Here is an 18,764-nt window from a genome sequence, read left to right as displayed (position 1 = left end):
TTTATCCCTCATAAAACGAGGGAGCATAAATCACTCACAACATGCGCAAACAACCAGAGTTTCTTCCACTCCACTGCCAATCAGGTAGAAAAAAATCTATTTTTTCCACGGGTAATAAAAACAGCACTGTTTCATGCACCTTGTTTACTGGCCCTCTGCTCTCTCATCTCTTAATGAACACGAAGCCAAAAACAGGGCTTTTCCTTCAGTCACAGAGAGGAGCAGGAGGTCTGACCTTCCTCTAACCTCCTCGCTTTTTTCTCTCTCTTTGTGACAGGGCTGCCTATGGTATTATACACCCTGTGATTGACAACAGCAACAAGTGAGAACCAACAGAATATCCTGCACAGAGGTCATACAGAAAACACTAAGCATCTGGTTGTAATCAAACACATATGGGAGTCAAAGCTTCTCCTCTGGTGAACCTTTGGCACACACATAGCTGGAATTGCAAGTAATGGCCAGAGTCAGGCACATCCAGTACAGGCACACTTATATAATGTAGTAATATATACCGGTTTGGGTTCACTGTATTAAGCCTCAGCGAACCAGCACATCTCAGTATGTTGATAGTGAGTATGCTGTATACAGTAAACATAGTGTACACAACCCAATAGAAACCTATAGACTCTGAACAGGAGATACATAATAACAGGTAAACCCCCATAATACAGTTTAAAAGGAAAGCACACTTGACTCAAGCTTCACCTTTGAGGTCAGCGACCGACAGAAAAGGTGAAGCCACAAGAGTGCTCGTGGAGCGAGAAAACATTCAGCTTATTGTCCTGCCTTAACCTTTTATTTCAGTGGGCTAAATCAGGGTCACACAGAGTGTTTCTTGGTAGCCTTAAACAAATCTACTTTGAAACAAAAGTATACACCTCACACACATGGTTATGGGCTTAAAGAAAAGAAGAAGAAACCTGTACCATGTCAGATATACCGTTGAAATGTATTACATTTTGAGTTTGCATCCCAATATTACACTTTATATACATCACAGAAGACTGAAATATAACAAAACCGTTTAACATAGAAAAACCGTGTTTCGGCGGTTTAAAATAAAGTATGTTTATTCATTATGAAATTATGAAAAATATGAAAAACATTCCACCCATGAGGCCACTAGTTCATTTGACTGCAGGAAACGGCTACCAACTTGGGGCGTTGCGGAAAACCTCTACGAGAAGTAGGGAATGGATTGTTTGCATTTTACCTCCATGCCGCAAATACCATTTTCCTCCAGGCTGACAGACACGCGTGCACATGCACACAAGGCACTGCAACAGTCTGGAACAGAAAGGTGTGCATTGAACACAAGGTCATGCATGACAACACACGCAGAGACACGACTGTACAGTTGGGGCGAACACTTCCTTCCCCTTACATGACAAACAACACTGTTAGGGCACTGAAGTGCTTCTTCACACACGCAAACCCACAGGTAGCCATTCATAAAAAGCAGCCCTGCCATTTGTAAGCAGCGACAGAAAAATATAGCACAGAGTAGTCTGGAGTTCTAAAGGAGCCCAGAGGACTTCACCATGCACTCTGACTTATTATCAACACACAATGCTATCTTTTCCATCTGAATGTTAAGTTCAGTTTAGCAAACAGCTTGAGTTTCTAAAAAGTCACTTACTCCCTATCAAGGCCATTTAGTCTTTTAGAATGTGGGTGACTTGAATAGGTGGGTCTCCTCACCAGTTAGGAGATGGGAACCTGGTATCAAAGCGTCTCATGCTGAATGATAAGAGAGTGTAACACAGATGCCACTCTAGGATTCTTGTAGCAATGTAAGAGCGATAGAGTTGGACAGAGGAGAGCACTTTAGGCAATTGAGAGACAGCTTATATCAGCAGCTTTACCTATCAAAGCTTCTGTGAAACACTTTCTGTCAGGGTGGCATTTTCAGCCTGTCAAATATCTGAAGACACTTGCCATGCTGCCAATATGTGGGGTTTGTTTAACTGACACGCTGTTTGGTAGGTCTACAGTACTGTAGACATGACTCATATATCATCCAAAAAGACTATACAGAACAACAAGTCAAATCCATTTAGCTCCAATTTAGAAAATAATCTGAAATTCAATTCATAAATACATTTCACATTAATTGGAAAATGTTTATTATTTTCATAAAATTATTGCTCAGCTCCTGAAATTATTTGATTTGGAAACTGAAATGACCTTTACCCTGTAGCCTGTTCTAAAGTAGCCCAGTGTTGAAAAATGTAACTATTTTGAAAACCAGAAATAATCTATTTTCCACATGGGGCAGGGTGGGTGTCAGGCACTGGAAGTGCTGAGAGCCTATAAGGACCAGTCTGATTGACTTAGAGAAATCAGAACAGGCTAGATCCCCCTTCTTCAATTAGCCCATTGAAATCAAATTAACCCATATTACTGCCTGCTTTTTCCCCTCTTGCCTTTTACAGTGCACAGGGAGCTCTGCAGATATGAGCATAGCAGAGGGGACAAGACATACACAAAAGCACCAAACAGGTGCAGAAAATGGCCTCTTAGGCTCTCGGCACTAAACAGGTGCTTTTATTCTGCCCTCTGCCGTCACCTCTACAAGGCCCTACAAAGGAAGGGGCGTCATTTGATCGTGTTTCTGTTGTAGGATCTGGCCCTAGGAGGCAGGCAAGCCAAGCGACCTAATTAGAGCTGCACCCGTCCCCGGGGGCAGAGTGACGGATGGACCTGCCAATCAGCTGTGGCTCACACTGCGGAGAGCTACAATCAACCGCTGGCTTCTCACCTGATGCAAGGAGAGGGGGGTGGGACATGAGAAGGAGGAAGACCAATGAAGACGGGGGAGAGAGGCTGCACATAGCCAGTGTTTGGTGTGGCAAACAAATGCTTAAAAACAAAGACATGGGGCCATGCTGTTGGGTTCAATCTTAAACGGAGGACCTACCTAAAACAGTGGCCCTGCTTAACGTGAATTATTAATGAGCAAATACATTTACCAGAAGCGTGTCTCCAGCGCAACTTAATTAACTGTGACAGGCAGAAGAAATACACAAGGAAGAAACAGGGAAGTAAAAACAGTTGCTAGGCAACATACAACATCTGTAACTTATTCAATTTTCAAGATTCTGTCTCCAGGGTTACAGCGGAAAGATAACATTTCAAGCAGTTTAGGGGTCTGTTCTGTTGACTCTAAATTACAAAGGGATGTAATTCTCCATCTCTTGCCCTCCCCTCCTTCTCCCTCTCCAGTAACACCTCCATTGGCTCCCATGCACCTGGAATTCACTGTCTCTGATTGGAATAATAATAATGACTATATCCAGCACAATATAAATGTCAGGAAAGCCCCTGACTTACCAGAAGCAACACATTAATATCCAACTATACTGAACTAAAATATAAACGCAACATGCAACAATTTCAACGATTTTACTGAGTTACAGTTCATATAAGGAAATCAGTCAATTGAAATAAATTCATTAGGCCCTAATCTATGGATTTCACATGACTGGGCAGGGGCGCATCCATGGGTGGGCTTCGGGAAGGCATATGTCCACCCACTTGGGAGCCAGGCCCACCCACTGGGGAGCCAGGCCCAGCCAATCAGAATGAGTTGTTCATCACAAAAAGGCTTTATTACAGACAGAAATACTCCTCAGTTTTATCTGCTGTCCGGGTGGCTGGTCTCAGACGATCCCACAGGTGAAGAAGCCGGATGTGGAGGTCCTGGGCTGGCGTGGTTACACGTAGTCTGCGGTTGTGAGGCCAGTTGGATGTACTGGACGTACATTCCTGCAGTCAGCATGCCAATTGCACGCTCCCTCAAAACTTAAGACATCTGTGGCATTGTGTTGTGTGACAAAACTGCACATTTTAGAGTGGCCTTTTATTGTCCCCAGCACAAGGTGCACCTGTATAATGATCATGCCGTTTAATCAGCTTCTTGATATGCTACACCTGTCAGGTGGATGGATTATCTTGGCAAATGAGAACTGTTCACTTACAGGGACGTAAACAAATGTATGCACAAAATTGGAGAGAAATATGTTTTTTGTGCGTATGGAAAAATTCAGGGATCTTTTATTTCAGCTCATGAAACATGGGACCAACACTTTACATGTTGCGTTTATATTTTTGTTCAGTATATAAGATAACTCTGAAGATTATGACTGTGCTTTTGTTATGAACAATTTGACATTATCCAGATGTACTTACTTCATTGAGCACTGCAAGGAGGCAGTAGAATTTTAATTGGACAAATGTAAAGGAAAGTCTGACATATGACATAAATAATTGGATGTAGCCTACGTAATTACAAGTGAATTAAAATGGAATGACTACAGAAAAAAAATCCTATGTCCATGAACCTAACATGACTTGTTTCATTACACTAAGTAAACAACAGAAACAGACATCAGTAGCCCTCCTCTCTCTGTCTGCAGCGCTGACAGTACAAAACCATGCACTGACTTTATTCTGACACCTGAACAGGTTTAGACCTGCAGCTCACTTCTCTTCTGCCTATAATCTGTTGTTTGTTTACCAAGTGGGAGTGGCAGCATGGAATCAGAGCCCTTCAAGAGAAGAATCAGAGAAGTGACTGCACTAACTGACTGCCTTGACTTCCTGTCTCTCACAACATCTTAACACAGCCTAACATGACCTTCAAGTACTACAGTACAATTCACTCTGTGCTACTTCCCTTACATATACAGTAGCTTCTCTTGTTCATAAGGGAACATCTAACACTTTTAGGTTCTAGATAGCGCCTTTTTTTCTAAGAGTGTATCATCGCTGAGGCTCAATATGCACTGCATGATTAGGCATCGTTGACTATATTGACGTCAATGTGTCTCCACATCATATTGGAAATCCCATCCGTTGTGTGTGCCAGGGCTGAGATTGAGTGGTACAAATGTTCATTACCATGTGAAAAGGCCGGATGTCTGCTAATTTAAGATGAGAGCACACTTGTGGTAGCAGCACGGCACAAATCAATGCTCTGCGATGGTTTTCAAATCAACAATCTGGACCTAGCATGTTTGTTTTCGAGAGTGCACTGCTTATTCATTGGGGATAATTTCTCAATAGGACATGACCGCATCATTATTAGACTTCACAACCGCACAACAACAAGTATTTAGCCTAGCTACTCTATCCCAGACACTCTTCTGTGGCTTTAAACCAGCCTTTAACTTGAGTATAACTGTTATTGAATCGCAGCCAACTACTATATATTGGCTAAGCTGTCAGACGCTGTCACGGTTTCGGCCGAGGCTGCCTCTCTCCCTTGTTCGGGCAGGCTTCGGCGTTCGTCGTCTCCGGAATTCTAGCTGCCACCGATTGATGTTTCATGTTCGTTTGCTTTTGTCTGTTTGTTTCTACACCTGTTTCTGTTTTGTAGTAATTAGTGTCCTATAAGTTTCTCGTTGTGTTTGTCTTGTGTTGTGTGTGATTGTTACCGTCAGTCTGTGTATTGCTCGGTTGAGCGTTATTTTCTCCACTGTTTGCTGGAGCGTTCGTTGCACTTGTGTGTGCACTTATTTCATCCTGACGCACCTGTTTGTGCGCATTGTCTTTTCGCCTTCGTGCGTATTTTGCTGTCAGGCTTATTTCGTCCTGTTGCCTGTGTTTAGGCAGGAATACAGCTTTTTGGAATTCAGTCTGCTTCCTGCGTTTGATTCCTACACCACACCTACAACACGACCTGACAGAATCACACACCTTACAGTATGGAATCAGCAGGAGCCGAAGCAGCACATTCAAGACTGGAAACCCAGGTTCGGGAACAGCAAGAGCAGCTCCTGCAGATGGGGGCCGCCCTGCAGGAGGTGATGACCACCCTCCGAGGCTGGGGTCCGCCTCCACCGCCAGCCGCCCTGCCAGCACCATCGGCCAGCCCACCCAGTCCAGCGCCGGAACCTCGCGGAGTCCGACTATCTCTCCCGAGGTCCTACGACGGGACCGCAGCTGGGTGTCAGGGATTCCTGCTCCAGGTAGAGCTGTACCTGGCCACAGTACATCCGGCACCTTCAGGGCATGAGAGCGTGTCCGCCCTGATCTCCTGCCTGGCCGGTAAAGCGTTGGAGTGGGCCAACGCGGAGTGGAGGAAGATCGACGCCACGACTATTACATACACCGAGTTCTCCCGCCGCTTTAGGGCGGTGTTCGACCATCCCCGGAGGGGAAAGCGGCGGGGAGCGTCTGGTCTTCCTCAGGCAGGGGAGGAGGAGTGCCCAGGAATTCGCACTCGAATTCCGTACTCTAGCGGCAGATGCAGGGTGGAGTGAGCGGGCCCTCATCGATCTATACCGATGTAGCCTCAGAGAGGACGTCCGTCGGGAGCTGGCCTGTAGGGACACCAGTCTCACTTTCGACCAGCTGGTCGACATGTCAATCAGGTTAGATAACCTATTGGCTACCCGCGGACGTCCTGAGGGGGGTCCGTCCATTCCATCCTCCAGCGCATCCGAGCCGTGTCCTATGGAGCTCGGGGCGCTGGCGCTAGAGATAGGAGGAGTCGGCAGACTAGGGGGTCCATCCACTGCACCAACTGTGGTCGGGGGAGGACACACCGCGGCTAGGTGCTGGGGATGGCCTCCTAGGGGAGATGACGACAGGTCCCGCACTGGGGATTCCTTCCAGGTGAGTAGGCGCCCCACTCACCCAGAGCTCTCTGTTGCCCATTTCTGTATGCCTGTATGTTTTCCACAGGTAGCACCTCATGCCCAGCATAAGGCGCTGGTAGATTCAGGCGCAGCTGGGAATTTTATTGATAAAAAGTTTTGTTTAGCGTTAGGGATTCCCCTCATTCCTGTTGATGTTCCTTTTCCCGTTCACGCCCTAGATAGTCGTCCGTTGGGTACGGGCTTGATCAGGAGGTCACGGCGCCACTTAGGATGTGTGCGCAGGGGGATCATCAGGAGATGATTCAGCTGTTCCTGATTGACTCTCCTGCGTATCCGGTGGTGCTGGGCATGCCCTGGTTGAGTACCCATAACCCAGTGATTTCGTGGCAGGAGAGGGCTCTGATGGAGTGGTCTGCTCAGTGTGTGGGTAGATGTTTGGGCGTTTCCGTAGGGGGCTACCTCGGTGGAGAGTCCAAACCAGGTGCCCGCATTGCACATTCCACCTGAGTATGGGGATTTGGCTATCGCGTTTAGTAAGGCGAGGGCGACGCGGTTGCCACCCCATAGGCAGGGGGGATTGTGCGATAAACCTTCAGGCAGGAGCTGCGCTCCCACGGAGTCATGTGTATCCTCTGTCTCAGGAGGAGAAGAAAGCTATGGAGATTTACATAGACGAATCGCTGAGACAAGGATACATACGGCCGTCCACTTCCCCCGCGTCCTCGAGTTTCTTTTTCGTGAAGAAGAAGGATGGTGGTTTGCGTCCGTGCATCGATTACCGTGGTCTCAATCAGATTACGGTGAAGTATAGTTATCCACTCCCGCTGATTGCGACCATGACTGAGTCGTTGCATGGGGCGCGGTTCTTCACGAAATTAGATCTCAGGAGCGCGTACAACTTGGTGCGCATCAAGAAGGATGATGAATGGAAAACAGCCTTTAGTACCACCTCGGGCCATTACGAGTATCTAGTCATGCCATACGGGTTGATGAATGCTCCGTCGGTTTTCCAATCATTTGTGGATGAGATCTTCAGGGACATGCAGGGACAGGGAGTCGTTGTGTACATAGATGACATTCTCGTGTACTCACCTACCCGTGTCGAGCATGTGGCCCTGGTGCGCAGAGTGTTGCGGAGGCTGGTGGAGCACGACCTGTATGTGAAGGCAGAGAAGTGTCTGTTTTTCCAGGAGTCTATCTCCTTTTTGGGGTATCAGTTGTCCGCGTCAGGGGTGAAGATGGAGGTAGACCGAAGGCGTCGGCCGTGCGTAATTGGCAAACACCAACCACTGTGAAAGAGGTGCAGCAGTTTTTGGGGTTTGCGAATTACTACCGGAGGTTTATCCGGGGTTTTGGGCAAGTGGCAGCTCCCATCACGTCTCTCTTGAAGGGGGGTCCGGTGCGTCTGCAGTGGTCAGTCGAGGCGGACAGGGCGTTTGGGAGGCTGAAGGACCTGTTTACCTCGGCTCCGGTGCTGGCGCATCCGGATCCCTCTTTACCATTTCAGGTAGAGGTGGACGCGTCTGAGGCCGGTATTGGCGCCCGTGCTTTCACAACGGTCAGGCGCGCCACCTAAACTCCGCCCCTGTGCCTTCTATTCCAAGAAGCTCAGCCCGGCGGAGCGAAATTATGACATAGGGGACAGGGAGCTGTTAGCTGTGGTACAGGCCCTTAAGGTGTGGAGGCACTGGCTTGAGGGGGCTCAACACCCTTTCCTCATTTTGACGGACCACCGTAACCTGGAGTACATCCGGGCAGCGAGGAGGCTGAACCCTCGGCAGGCTAGATGGAGTATGTTTTTGACCCGTTTCTCTTTTAAGATCACCTACATCCCTGGGTCACAAAACGGGAAGGCAGATGCGCTGTCTCGGCTGTATGACGGGGAGGAGAGGTTCGTGGAGCCCACTCCCATACTGCCGGAGTCGTGTCTAGTGGCACCGGTGGTGTGGGAGCTCGATTCTGAGCTCGAGCGGGCATTACGCACCGACCCTAGTCCACCACAATGCCCGGAGGGTCGGAAGTATGTTCCGCTCGAGTGTCGGGATCGATTGATCTATTGGGCTCACACGTCACCCTCCTCTGGACACTCGGGTATCGGCCGGACAGTGCACTGTCTTAGTGCCAAATATTGGTGGCCCACGTTGGCCAGGGATGTGAGGGTTTATGTTTCCTCCTGCTCGGTGTGCGCCCAGTGTAAGGCGCCTAGACATCTGCCTAGGGGTAAGTTACTGCCCCTGCCCGTTCCACAACGACCATGGTCCCACCTCTCGGTGGATTTTATAACTGACCTTCCCCTCTCTCAAGGGAATACTACCATCCTGGTCGTTGTGGACCGGTTCTCTAAGGCCTGTCGTTTGCTCCCCCATGCCGGGTCTTCCTACTGCCCTGCAGACCGCCGAAGCTATATTCACCCATGTGTTCCGGCACTACGGGGTGCCCGAGGACATTGTGGCTGACCGAGGTCCCCAATTCACCTCCAGAGTCTGGAGAGCTTTTATGGAGCGGTTGGGGGTCTCGGTGAGCCTCACCTCGGGTTACCACCCGGAGAGTAATGGGCAGGTGGAACGCGTAAACCAGGATGTGGGTAGGTTTCTCAGAACGTACTGCCGGGATCGGCCGGAGGAGTGGGCGAGATATGTGCCCTGGGCCGAGATGGCACAGAACTCTCTCCGCCACTCCTCCACCCAACTAACCCCTTTTCAGTGTGTTTTGGGGTACCAGCCGGTTCTGGCACCATGGCATGAGAGCCAGATCGAGGCCCCCCGCTGTGGATGAGTGGGTGCGGCGCTCGGAGGAGACGTGGGACGCTGCACACGTCCATCTGCAGCGTGCCATACGTCGACAGAAGACGAGCGCCGACCTACACCGCAGTGAGGGGCCAGTGTACGCACCTGGAGATCGAGTCTGGCTCTCTGCCAGAAACCTGCCCCTCCGCCTGCCCTGTCGGAAGCTGGGTCGGCGGTTTGTAGGGCCATTTAAAGTCCTGAGAAGGTTGAACGAGGTATGTTATAGATTACAGTTACCAGTTGAGTATAAGTGTATTAACCCCTCGTTCCATGTGTCCCTTCTCAGGCCGGTGGTAGCAGGCCCACTCCAAGAACATGAGATCTTGGAGACCCCCCGGCCCCGTTGGACATCGAGGGGTACCGGCGTACACCGTGAGATCCATCTTGGATTCTAGACGTCGGAGAGGGGGTCTTCAGTATCTAGTGGAGTGGGAGGGGTACGGTCCGGAGGAGCGGTGCTGGGTGCCGAGGAGAGACATCTTGGACCCGTCGCTCCTGACGGAATTCCATCGGGGGTATCCGACGCGCCCTGCGCCGCGGCCTCCGGGTCGTCCCCAAGGCCGGAGTCGAGCGCGCTCTGGAGCCGCGCGTCAAGGGGGTACTGTCACGGTTTCGGCCGAGGCTGCCTCTCTCCCTTGTTCGGGCAGGCTTCGGCGTTCGTCGTCTCCGAATTCTAGCTGCCACCGATTGATGTTTCATGTTCGTTTGCTTTTGTCTGTTTGTTTCTACACCTGTTTCTGTTTTGTAGTAATTAGCGTCCTATAAGTTTCTCGTTGTGTTTGTCTTGTGTTGTGTGTGATTGTTACCGTCAGTCTGTGTATTGCTCGGTTGAGCGTTATTTTCTCCACTGTTTGCTGGAGCATTCGTTGCACTAGTGTGTGCACTTATTTCATCCTGACGCACCTGTTTGTGCGTATTGTCTTTTCGCCTTCGTGCGTATTTTGCTGTCAGGCTTATTTCGTCCTGTTGCCTGTGTTTAGGCAGGAATACAGCTTTTTGGAATTCAGTCTGCTTCCTGCGTTTGATTCCTACACCACACCTACAACACGACCTGACAGACGCACAGAAAATATTAGCCAAGTTACAAGCCGAGAGAGATAGCTCCTTTAAATGGAAAAGCTCTCTCTATCAAGATTGCTGGGTCAATTATGGTAATTACAAAGGGCTTCTCAGTGCTGCAGTAACAAAGACCACAACGTCTGTATAACGTCCTTACAGCATCTCTGGATGACACCTAATCCTCTCCCAGTCACAGCAGGTTTATATCCAAACAAGGAAGCTTTTAAAACTAAGTATCAAGTTCATATATGACAAATCGCATCATGGAAATCATGATAACAGATTTCCAAAAGCCAGCGTTATGGTGTAAAGAAAGTGTGGTGAAACTCTATCGAGCCGTGTGAAATAATGTGAGAGAAAAAACGATGTGTCACTCAAACAGTTTGAGTCCCTTTGATGGAGATAAAGAGGGTAGCCCTGGCTGAGGAGCATCACAATGTTAGACATCCCCTCAGTAGCAGCCACAGCAGCAGCCTCGCTACAGCTCATTCCTGCCAATTCCCCTTTCCCACTCTCCCTTCTGTCGCCCTGTATACAGGAACACCAGAGGGCTAAGAATAGCACACAGCTGGCACTGCAGGGATGACATATTTCACACTCAAGCCACTGTTCTCCAAAATATCTCCCGCCTACCCCATCCATGCCATCCCCATCTCCGTCCCCATCCCTGTCCCACTCATTTTACATTTTACATTTTAGTCATTTAGCAGACGCTCTTATCCAGAGCGACTTACAGTTAGTGAATACATATTTTATTTTTATTCCCCGTGGGAATCGAACCCACAACCCTGGCGTTGCAAACACCATGCTCTATCAACTGAGCTACATCCCTGCCGGCCATTCCCTCCCCTACCCTGGACGACGCTGGGCCACACTCCAGGACCAAGGTGGCTCCCTCTCCCCTCTTTTTTAGCCGCACTTCACCTCTCTGGCAGGGCTGAGACATGTCCCGCTCAGACAAGATCCATGGCTCACCACCCAGGATTTATATCATGGGATTGGTAGCAAAGAGAGGCCTCTTTCTCTGCCTTCCCCTCCCTCAATCATCGTGCCCCACCCCTGTGAAAAGCGAGAAGGCTCGTTAATAGATCGATTTGTAGTGGAGTAATCTATTGGGCCGATGATGTGTGTGTGTGTGTGTGTGTGTGTGTGTGTGTGTGTGTGTGTGTGTGTGTGTGTGTGTGTGTGTGTGTGTGTGTGTGTGTGTGTGTGTGTGTGTGTGTGTGTGTATGGGACGGAGGAGTGGGGGTAAAGTGGGTCTGTGTTGAGCTAAGGATGTTATCCCGGAAGGATGATATGGGGGGACAAGCCCCCACTGAGTTGAGCCCTGTTGCGATGACAGAGATCCCATGCAGTGACAGAGAGAGATTAGCTAACTCTGCACACAGCCTTTCCAAGTGAGGCCAGGGCTAACTGTCACTACGATAGCAAGGAGACCAGCCAAAGAGGGCTGAAAGTGGTCTTGTTTTGGCTACTAGAGCCCTGATAGACGGAGAGCTATAGCTGGCCAGACGGAGAAAGGCCACAGGGAAGTGGACTGGAGATCTACACTCTTAGAAAAAAAGGCGCTATCTTGAACCTAAAAGGGTTCTTCGGCTGTCCCCATAGGAGAACCCTTTGAAAAACCCAAAGTCCTGGTTGAGCTCATAGTAGTAATCCTTTAACATTTGAATACTGGCCATTATTATAGCTCCTTATGAGCAGGGCCACTAAGTAACCTAAATACAGTGGGTCATCCTGTTCAGTTGTATTACCCAGCCTATCTCTTATCTTATTCCCCTGTCTCTCCATCTTACACGGTTGGTTATCATTATACATGCATGGAGCTCTATTGAAATACAGTGTGTCTAATGAGCACCTCTTAGCTGATCACATTATACCTCCACTTGACGACACTTACAGTGGGGAGAACAAGTATTTGATACACTGCCGATTTTGCAGGTTTTCCTACTTACAAAGCATGTAGAGGTCTGTAATTTATCATAGGTACACTTCAACTGTGAGACACGGAATCTAAAACAAAAATCCAGAAAATCACATTGTATGATTTTTAAGTAATTAATTTGCATTTTATTGCATGACATAAGTATTTGATCACCTACCAACCAGTAAGAATTCCGGCTCTCACAGACCTGTTAGTTTTTCTTTAAGAAGCCCTCCTGTTCTCCACTCATTACCTGTATTAACTGCACCTGTTTGAACTTGTTACCTGTATAAAAGACACCTGTCCACACACTCAATCAAACAGACTCCAACCTCTCCACAATGGCCAAGACCAGAGAGCTGTGTAAGGACATCAGGGATAAAATTGTAGACCTGCACAAGGCTGGGATGGGCTACAGGACAATAGGCAAGCAGCTTGGTGAGAAGGAAACAACTGTTGGCGCAATTATTAGAAAATGGAAGAAGTTCAAGATGACGGTCAATCACCCTCGGTCTGGGGCTCCATGCAAGATCTCACCTCGTGGGGCATCAATGATCATGAGGAAGGTGAGGGATCAGCCCAGAACTACACGGCAGGACCTGGTCAATGACCTGACGAGAGCTGGGACCACAGTCTCAAAGAAAACCATTAGTAACACACTACGCCGTCATGAATTAAAATCCTGCAGCGCAAGCAAGGTCCCCCTGCTCAAGCCAGCGCATGTCCAGGCCCGTCTGAAGTTTGCCAATGACCATCTGGATGATCCAGAGGAGGAATGGGAGAAGGTCAAGTGGTCTGATGACACAAAAATATAGCTTTTTGGTCTAAACTCCACTCGCCGTGTTTGGAGGAAGAAGAAGGATGAGTACAACCCCAAGAACACCATCCCAACCGTGAAGCATGGAGGTGGAAACATCATTCTTTGGGGATGCTTTTCTGCAAAGGGGACAGGACGACTGCACCGTATTGAGGGGAGGATGGATGGGGCCATGTATCGCGAGATCTTGGCCAACAACCTCCTTCCCTCAGTAAGAGCAGTGAAGATGGGTCGTGGCTGGGTCTTCCAGCATGACAATGACCCGAAACACACAGCCAGGGCAACTAAGGAGTGGCTCCGTAAGAAGCATCTCAAGGTCCTGGAGTGGCTTAGCCAGTCTCCAGACCTGAACCCAATAGAACATCTTTGGAGGGAGCTGAAAGTCCGTATTGCCCAGCGACAGCCCCGAAACCTGAAGGATCTGGAGAAGGTCTGTATGGAGGAGTGGGCCAAAATCCCTGCTACAGTGTGTGCAAACCTGGTCAAGACCTACAGGAAACGTATGATCTCTGTAATTGCAAACAAAGGTTTCTGTACCAAATATTAAGTTCTGCTTTTCTGATGTATCAAATACTTATGTCATGCAATAAAATGCAAATTAATTACCTAAAAATCATACAATGTGATTTTCTGGATTTTTGATTCCATCTCTCACAGTTGAAGTGTACCTATTATAAAAATTACAGATCTCTACATGCTTTGTAAGTAGAAAAACCTGCAAAATCGGCAGTGTATCAAATACTTGTTCTCCCCAATTACCAGTGTTTCACTCCGAGCAGTCCTGTCTGGGGGACAGGAGGACGCCTTTAATTAAAGCAAGAAAATCCAACCTATGTTTGTACAAGCGTACATGTCCCTATGTGTGTGTGTGTGTGTGTGTGTAAATATGTTTATGAGCATAATCTGATACGTTAGTGTGTTTTTGCAAGCTTGTGTGTGTGTTTGCTTCCCCCTGTGTGTGTGTTAGCTTGTGTTTGCGCACATGCTGATGCTCCCTGCATCATGGGCTGATGCTCCCTGCATCATGGGCTGATGCTCCCTGCATCATGGGCTGATGCTCCCTGCATCATGGGCTGATGCTCCTTGTGTTTCATATATTAGCAGTGACTCAAGCATGAGTCAGTGTAAAGAACCTGCCCAAGCTATAGAGGGACAGCCATGATCTCGCTCCCTCTTTCTCTCTCTCTCTCACTTTCTCTTTCTCTCAAATGGGCCGAGGCTAGTGCTCAGGAAATGCACATCACACATAATACTTCCCTCAAACGAAAACAGATTCCCCTGCTGCGCTCACTCTCTCACTCTCTAACTGCTTTTTTCCAGCAGTAGAAAGAAAGACACATTCTTCTGCCTCAAACAAGACTGCTTAAGTTCCCTCTTTCTTAGGCTCCTGTTCATTATTTCTCTAGGATTTTGCCCGTTTTTGTCCTACCAGTCATGATGATTCTGAGATTAATGTGAAAGAGATGTGTCCAAAACTAAAGTCTTTTACATTTAACAGCCTTTCTCTCAAAGTGCAGTTGAAATAGGCTGACAGTAAAGATTTCTAATAAAGATATGCTGCTTAATGCTAAACCTTTTAGGTGTTCTATTGACGTGGTCAATAATAATAATAATAATAATAATATGTAGTAGATCATTCAGACAAGGTTACTGCACAGTAGAATGCTGTTCAACAGGCTGTCAGAAAAGGGCATTCACTGGGAAAGCACCAACATTACATAAACTATGCTGTACATACATGACCCTGAGACTGAGGTGTGAACATATTTAAATATAATATATGTACAGGAACTGTCACCATGTAAACACAATGACAAATATGGTATACAATAGTCATTATAGAAGTATTAATAGTAATATAATAGTAATAGCGCATGAAACCTAACTCTAAATTCCAGCTTTTCTATTTGACCTCAGCACTCTACAGTGAGTGATCTCCACATCTTTCTCCCTCCTTGACAAGACACTGGTTTGTCATTAGTGTTCATCTGACTTTGACTTCCTAACAGCCATCACAGTAACTAACTGCTGTGGCTCAAACCCCTTATAAATATTCAGAACAACAAGCATACATTCCTCTTCTCGCTCACCTTTCTAAATCTGTTCACACAGACAGAGAGAGCATGGAGCCTTGCCAGTCCTCTGCACAGCGTGATAATGGAGGGGGAGTCTTTTGGAGGGAAAACATTGTGCTTAGAAAGTTGACAAAAAACATAATCACTGTTTTACTCTGTTTCCACAGGCCCACTGAAAGAGAGAACCTGACAGGGGTGCTCAGTTGACTGCACTAAAAGCACTTAGATTTGATCTGATTTAATTAATGTATACCAACAGAGAGCACTAAATCAATCAAGAGGGCTTTCCTGAATTTGCACGGCATTGGATAAATCTCTCGCAAAGGTTTTCCTCCTCTCCCTCTACACTCGCTGGCTGCATTGGTGGAAAGGTTCACCTGCTGCCGCAAACCATCACAAAAAACATACTGAGAGCTTGACTGTAACTAGTGTAGTGTCGGAGGCACACTGCTGCTAGAGATGAACATGACTACCAGCATCATGACCTAAAATGCCCCCAGGACCCCTATTGTTGTTGTGGCTCCTGACCCCATGCCCAAGCTCAATCCACATGCCTTTCCACGTCAGTGCATATAGTAGTAGTGCAATGCAGTTAACTCAGTGAGTGCAGGGTTGAACTCAGTGAAAAACAATGTTGAGAAAAGTCTGGGTCATGGAGGGTTGGGATGGAATCGAGGCAATAGCAGAAACTGGTGAATTCCGCTAATGCATGTAAAATGGAAGGTTTGTTTGATAATCTGAGCAAAGGTTGCATATAATCTTCCAATAATGACTTTGAAAGTGGAAATTATGTAGTTAACTTGAAACATGCTACCGGCAGACAACTCATGTTTCCTTTCTAGTACGGAACACATTATTTCACCTGCACTTTGAGCAGGGGGTAAAGGGTTGAATAAATAGCTTTTGGATACCTCTTATTTCACATCAATCCAGGTATAATAATTGCTTTGCGTACCCTTTGGCCTCATAACCTGCTGCTCTTGAGTGCTCTGTTTGAGCAGTAGCCTAGGCCTATGGTAGCCTTTGCATTGCTCCAATTACAAAATCAGGAAATGCCTCACATTTTTCCACCAACTCAAAAAATACTTGAGAGAGGCTACAGTGGAAATGCTTTTTCCAAGTCAGTTGTTGAGAAGTAGTTCAGAGAAAGTGTTCCAGATTTTAGTGTAAATCTTAATAGGCCTAGTTATTCTTCATTATTCTGTCTGTCTTGATTTTTAAGTATGTCTGCTAGTTCAATGTATCTACACAATGTCACATCACTAGGCTGCCTTGCTGTTGGCTAAGAAAAAGCAATAGTGGCATAATTTGAGTAATTTAAAATAAATTATAGGCCTACAAATTAAAGTGTGACATGAACAATAAATTAGCAAGGTTAGGCTACTATTTTTTATGAGGCTGCATATATTTGAACAGGCTACAAAACAATGTAGGCCTAGTGTTAAAGCCTCTGAAGTATAATATAGTATCATAATACGTTTAGTGATACAAATACAGTAGTTTTCCCGGACTAGTGGCTCACGTTAATGATTGGCTAATAACGCACCGACAATTGGTTCACCTTTGTACCGAGAGTGCAGATCTAAAGCGTGCCTACTACGGTCTTATGACTTGTCGCTCACGCCTCGCTCATGTCTTAATGTGCACCCATTATTTGTTTTACTGTACCAGAGAGAAGAGGTTGGAGTGGCAGTCTTCAAGGCTTGCCCCGTTAGCCACCCAATTCGCTGCTGTAGTCATAATCGTCCGCCGATCGGGTCGTCAGTGCAGGGCATGTCGAAATCCTTGATCGGTATCAAGACCGAGCAGTGGTGGCAAATTGGTTCCTCACAAGTCTGCCACGCCACCTCCAAAACACGGGAAATTGTCTAACAGATCAACAGCTAACCTCAAGTAGCCCAATTATTTTGTCAACAAAGAAAGAATTCCAAATGTATCAATAACCCGCTTTGACTGTTTACCAAACTAATGGTTTGTTTTCGTACATCCAAGTGTGTTCGCAGATCAGAACATTGTTACAGCCCAGCTCAGGCGATCCAAACCTGATCATTGTCAAACGCAGAAAGCAGGTAGGCTAGGCTAAAATGTATCCGTGTCTTAATCCATGGAGAGAAATGTAAATCCGTTTCCATTCCAGTCTTTCTGATGATAGGCCTACTTTAATGATTAATCAATATATATATATAATAGTGTAATCCATGTGAAGTCGATCTATTCTTTTCTTCCAGAGCGTTAAAACCCATCAAAATGAGTGGTTAGTCCGAGAACTTCTAGAAAAACACTGTAGTTTATTCCGCGTTTATTAATTGAACACGAAATCGACCGTTTAGGTGTTGGAGACCAGTCAGCTGCGAATTGCATGCAAGAAATCTGAATTCGATTCCTTCAGCCCCACAAGCTAATGCACCAGTTGTGATAGTTTTCTAGAATTGCATGAGCTATTAATAGCTTTCTTTCTTACCACCACCGTCCCCCTCACAATGTAGCCTGCCACACACAACAGGCAACTGTGACTGGAATGTTTAATCCTTGTTTCACTTTGCAAATAACATCAGACTGCAAAATAAAATACTGCTCTTTTGTCGGGTAACCCAAGGTGGACAGCAAGAACCGACGGTCTCGCAAACAAAAAGGTCATTCAATGTGTCAATGTTAAACGTTTTCTTATTTCTTCAAACGAAAAGTATACTCAGTCCACCAGAAGGAAAACGGCAGCAGCAGACAGAGGTTTAAAAAAAATTCATCATTCCTTTCTGTTTTATATCATTACGAAATGTCCTCCCAGTTTACCAGTAATTAGACCTCAAAATACTTGTTTAGCTTGAAATAACAATAGCTGCAGTAATGTATCCAAGAAAACGTTGACAATCCAGTAATGGTGACAATCCCTGTCTGACGTTATGGTTATCAAATAAATGCTGCACACTGGTCAGATGAGTCCAGTCTCGTTATCTCCCTCTAAAAAAAAAACATGAAAAATAACGTGTTCCCTCTTAAAGCAAGATTTATGATGTCAAAATCATAAATTAAACCGTCGATGATATGCGGTGTTTCTCATCAAGTAATTCAGAAGCAGCGAGTCCCTTTCCAGGCATTGTTTATGTCTCAATCAGTGTCTTTACTTTAACATTCGTTAGTGAGTGTATGTGTGTATGTATGAATATGTTTGGCTTTCACTCTGTGTGTATGTGAGTGTGTACTACTGAATGCTTACACGAACAGCAGCCCACCACGCATAGCAATGTAATGGCGGCCGGCAGGCTACGAGAGACTCGCTATCCCATTTGGCCAAGTAGAGTCCTCACGTGATCAAAGCAAGGGATTACAGCACTGTTTAGATTAGAATCTTTGATGCAGGCCTTGACGCGACGCTAGAGGCGCCAGTGGCTCTCACTGACAATCAGCTGTCATCGAACCACATCACACATCATCTCCCCTATTCTTACAGTGTATTGTTGCGTTGTTACATTGTTATGCCTAACAATAGAACTGTTG

General features: G+C 46.7%; 1 protein-coding gene across 4 annotated transcripts in view; it reads right to left on the bottom strand.

The window, feature by feature from the left end:
* The window catches only part of LOC121542209 (mediator of RNA polymerase II transcription subunit 13-like), a 126,074-nt gene extending 107,571 nt beyond the window's left edge, over positions 1–18,503 (bottom strand). For all 4 annotated transcript variants that reach the window (XM_045208087.1, XM_045208088.1, XM_045208089.1 and 1 more), the window contains exon 1: positions 16,938–18,503. In XM_045208087.1, coding sequence (XP_045064022.1) covers positions 16,938–17,009 — 72 coding nt within the window. In that variant the 5' untranslated portion in view covers positions 17,010–18,503. The remainder of the gene's footprint in view (positions 1–16,937) is intronic.
* Between the last annotated feature and the right edge of the window lie 261 nt (positions 18,504–18,764).

The sequence above is a fragment of the Coregonus clupeaformis genome, chromosome 27 (assembly GCF_020615455.1).
Source record: "Coregonus clupeaformis isolate EN_2021a chromosome 27, ASM2061545v1, whole genome shotgun sequence".
Classification (NCBI taxonomy): Eukaryota; Metazoa; Chordata; class Actinopteri; order Salmoniformes; family Salmonidae; genus Coregonus; species Coregonus clupeaformis.
The sequence above is the reverse complement of the archived record's forward strand: the minus strand, read 5'-3'. Positions and strand labels throughout refer to the sequence as shown.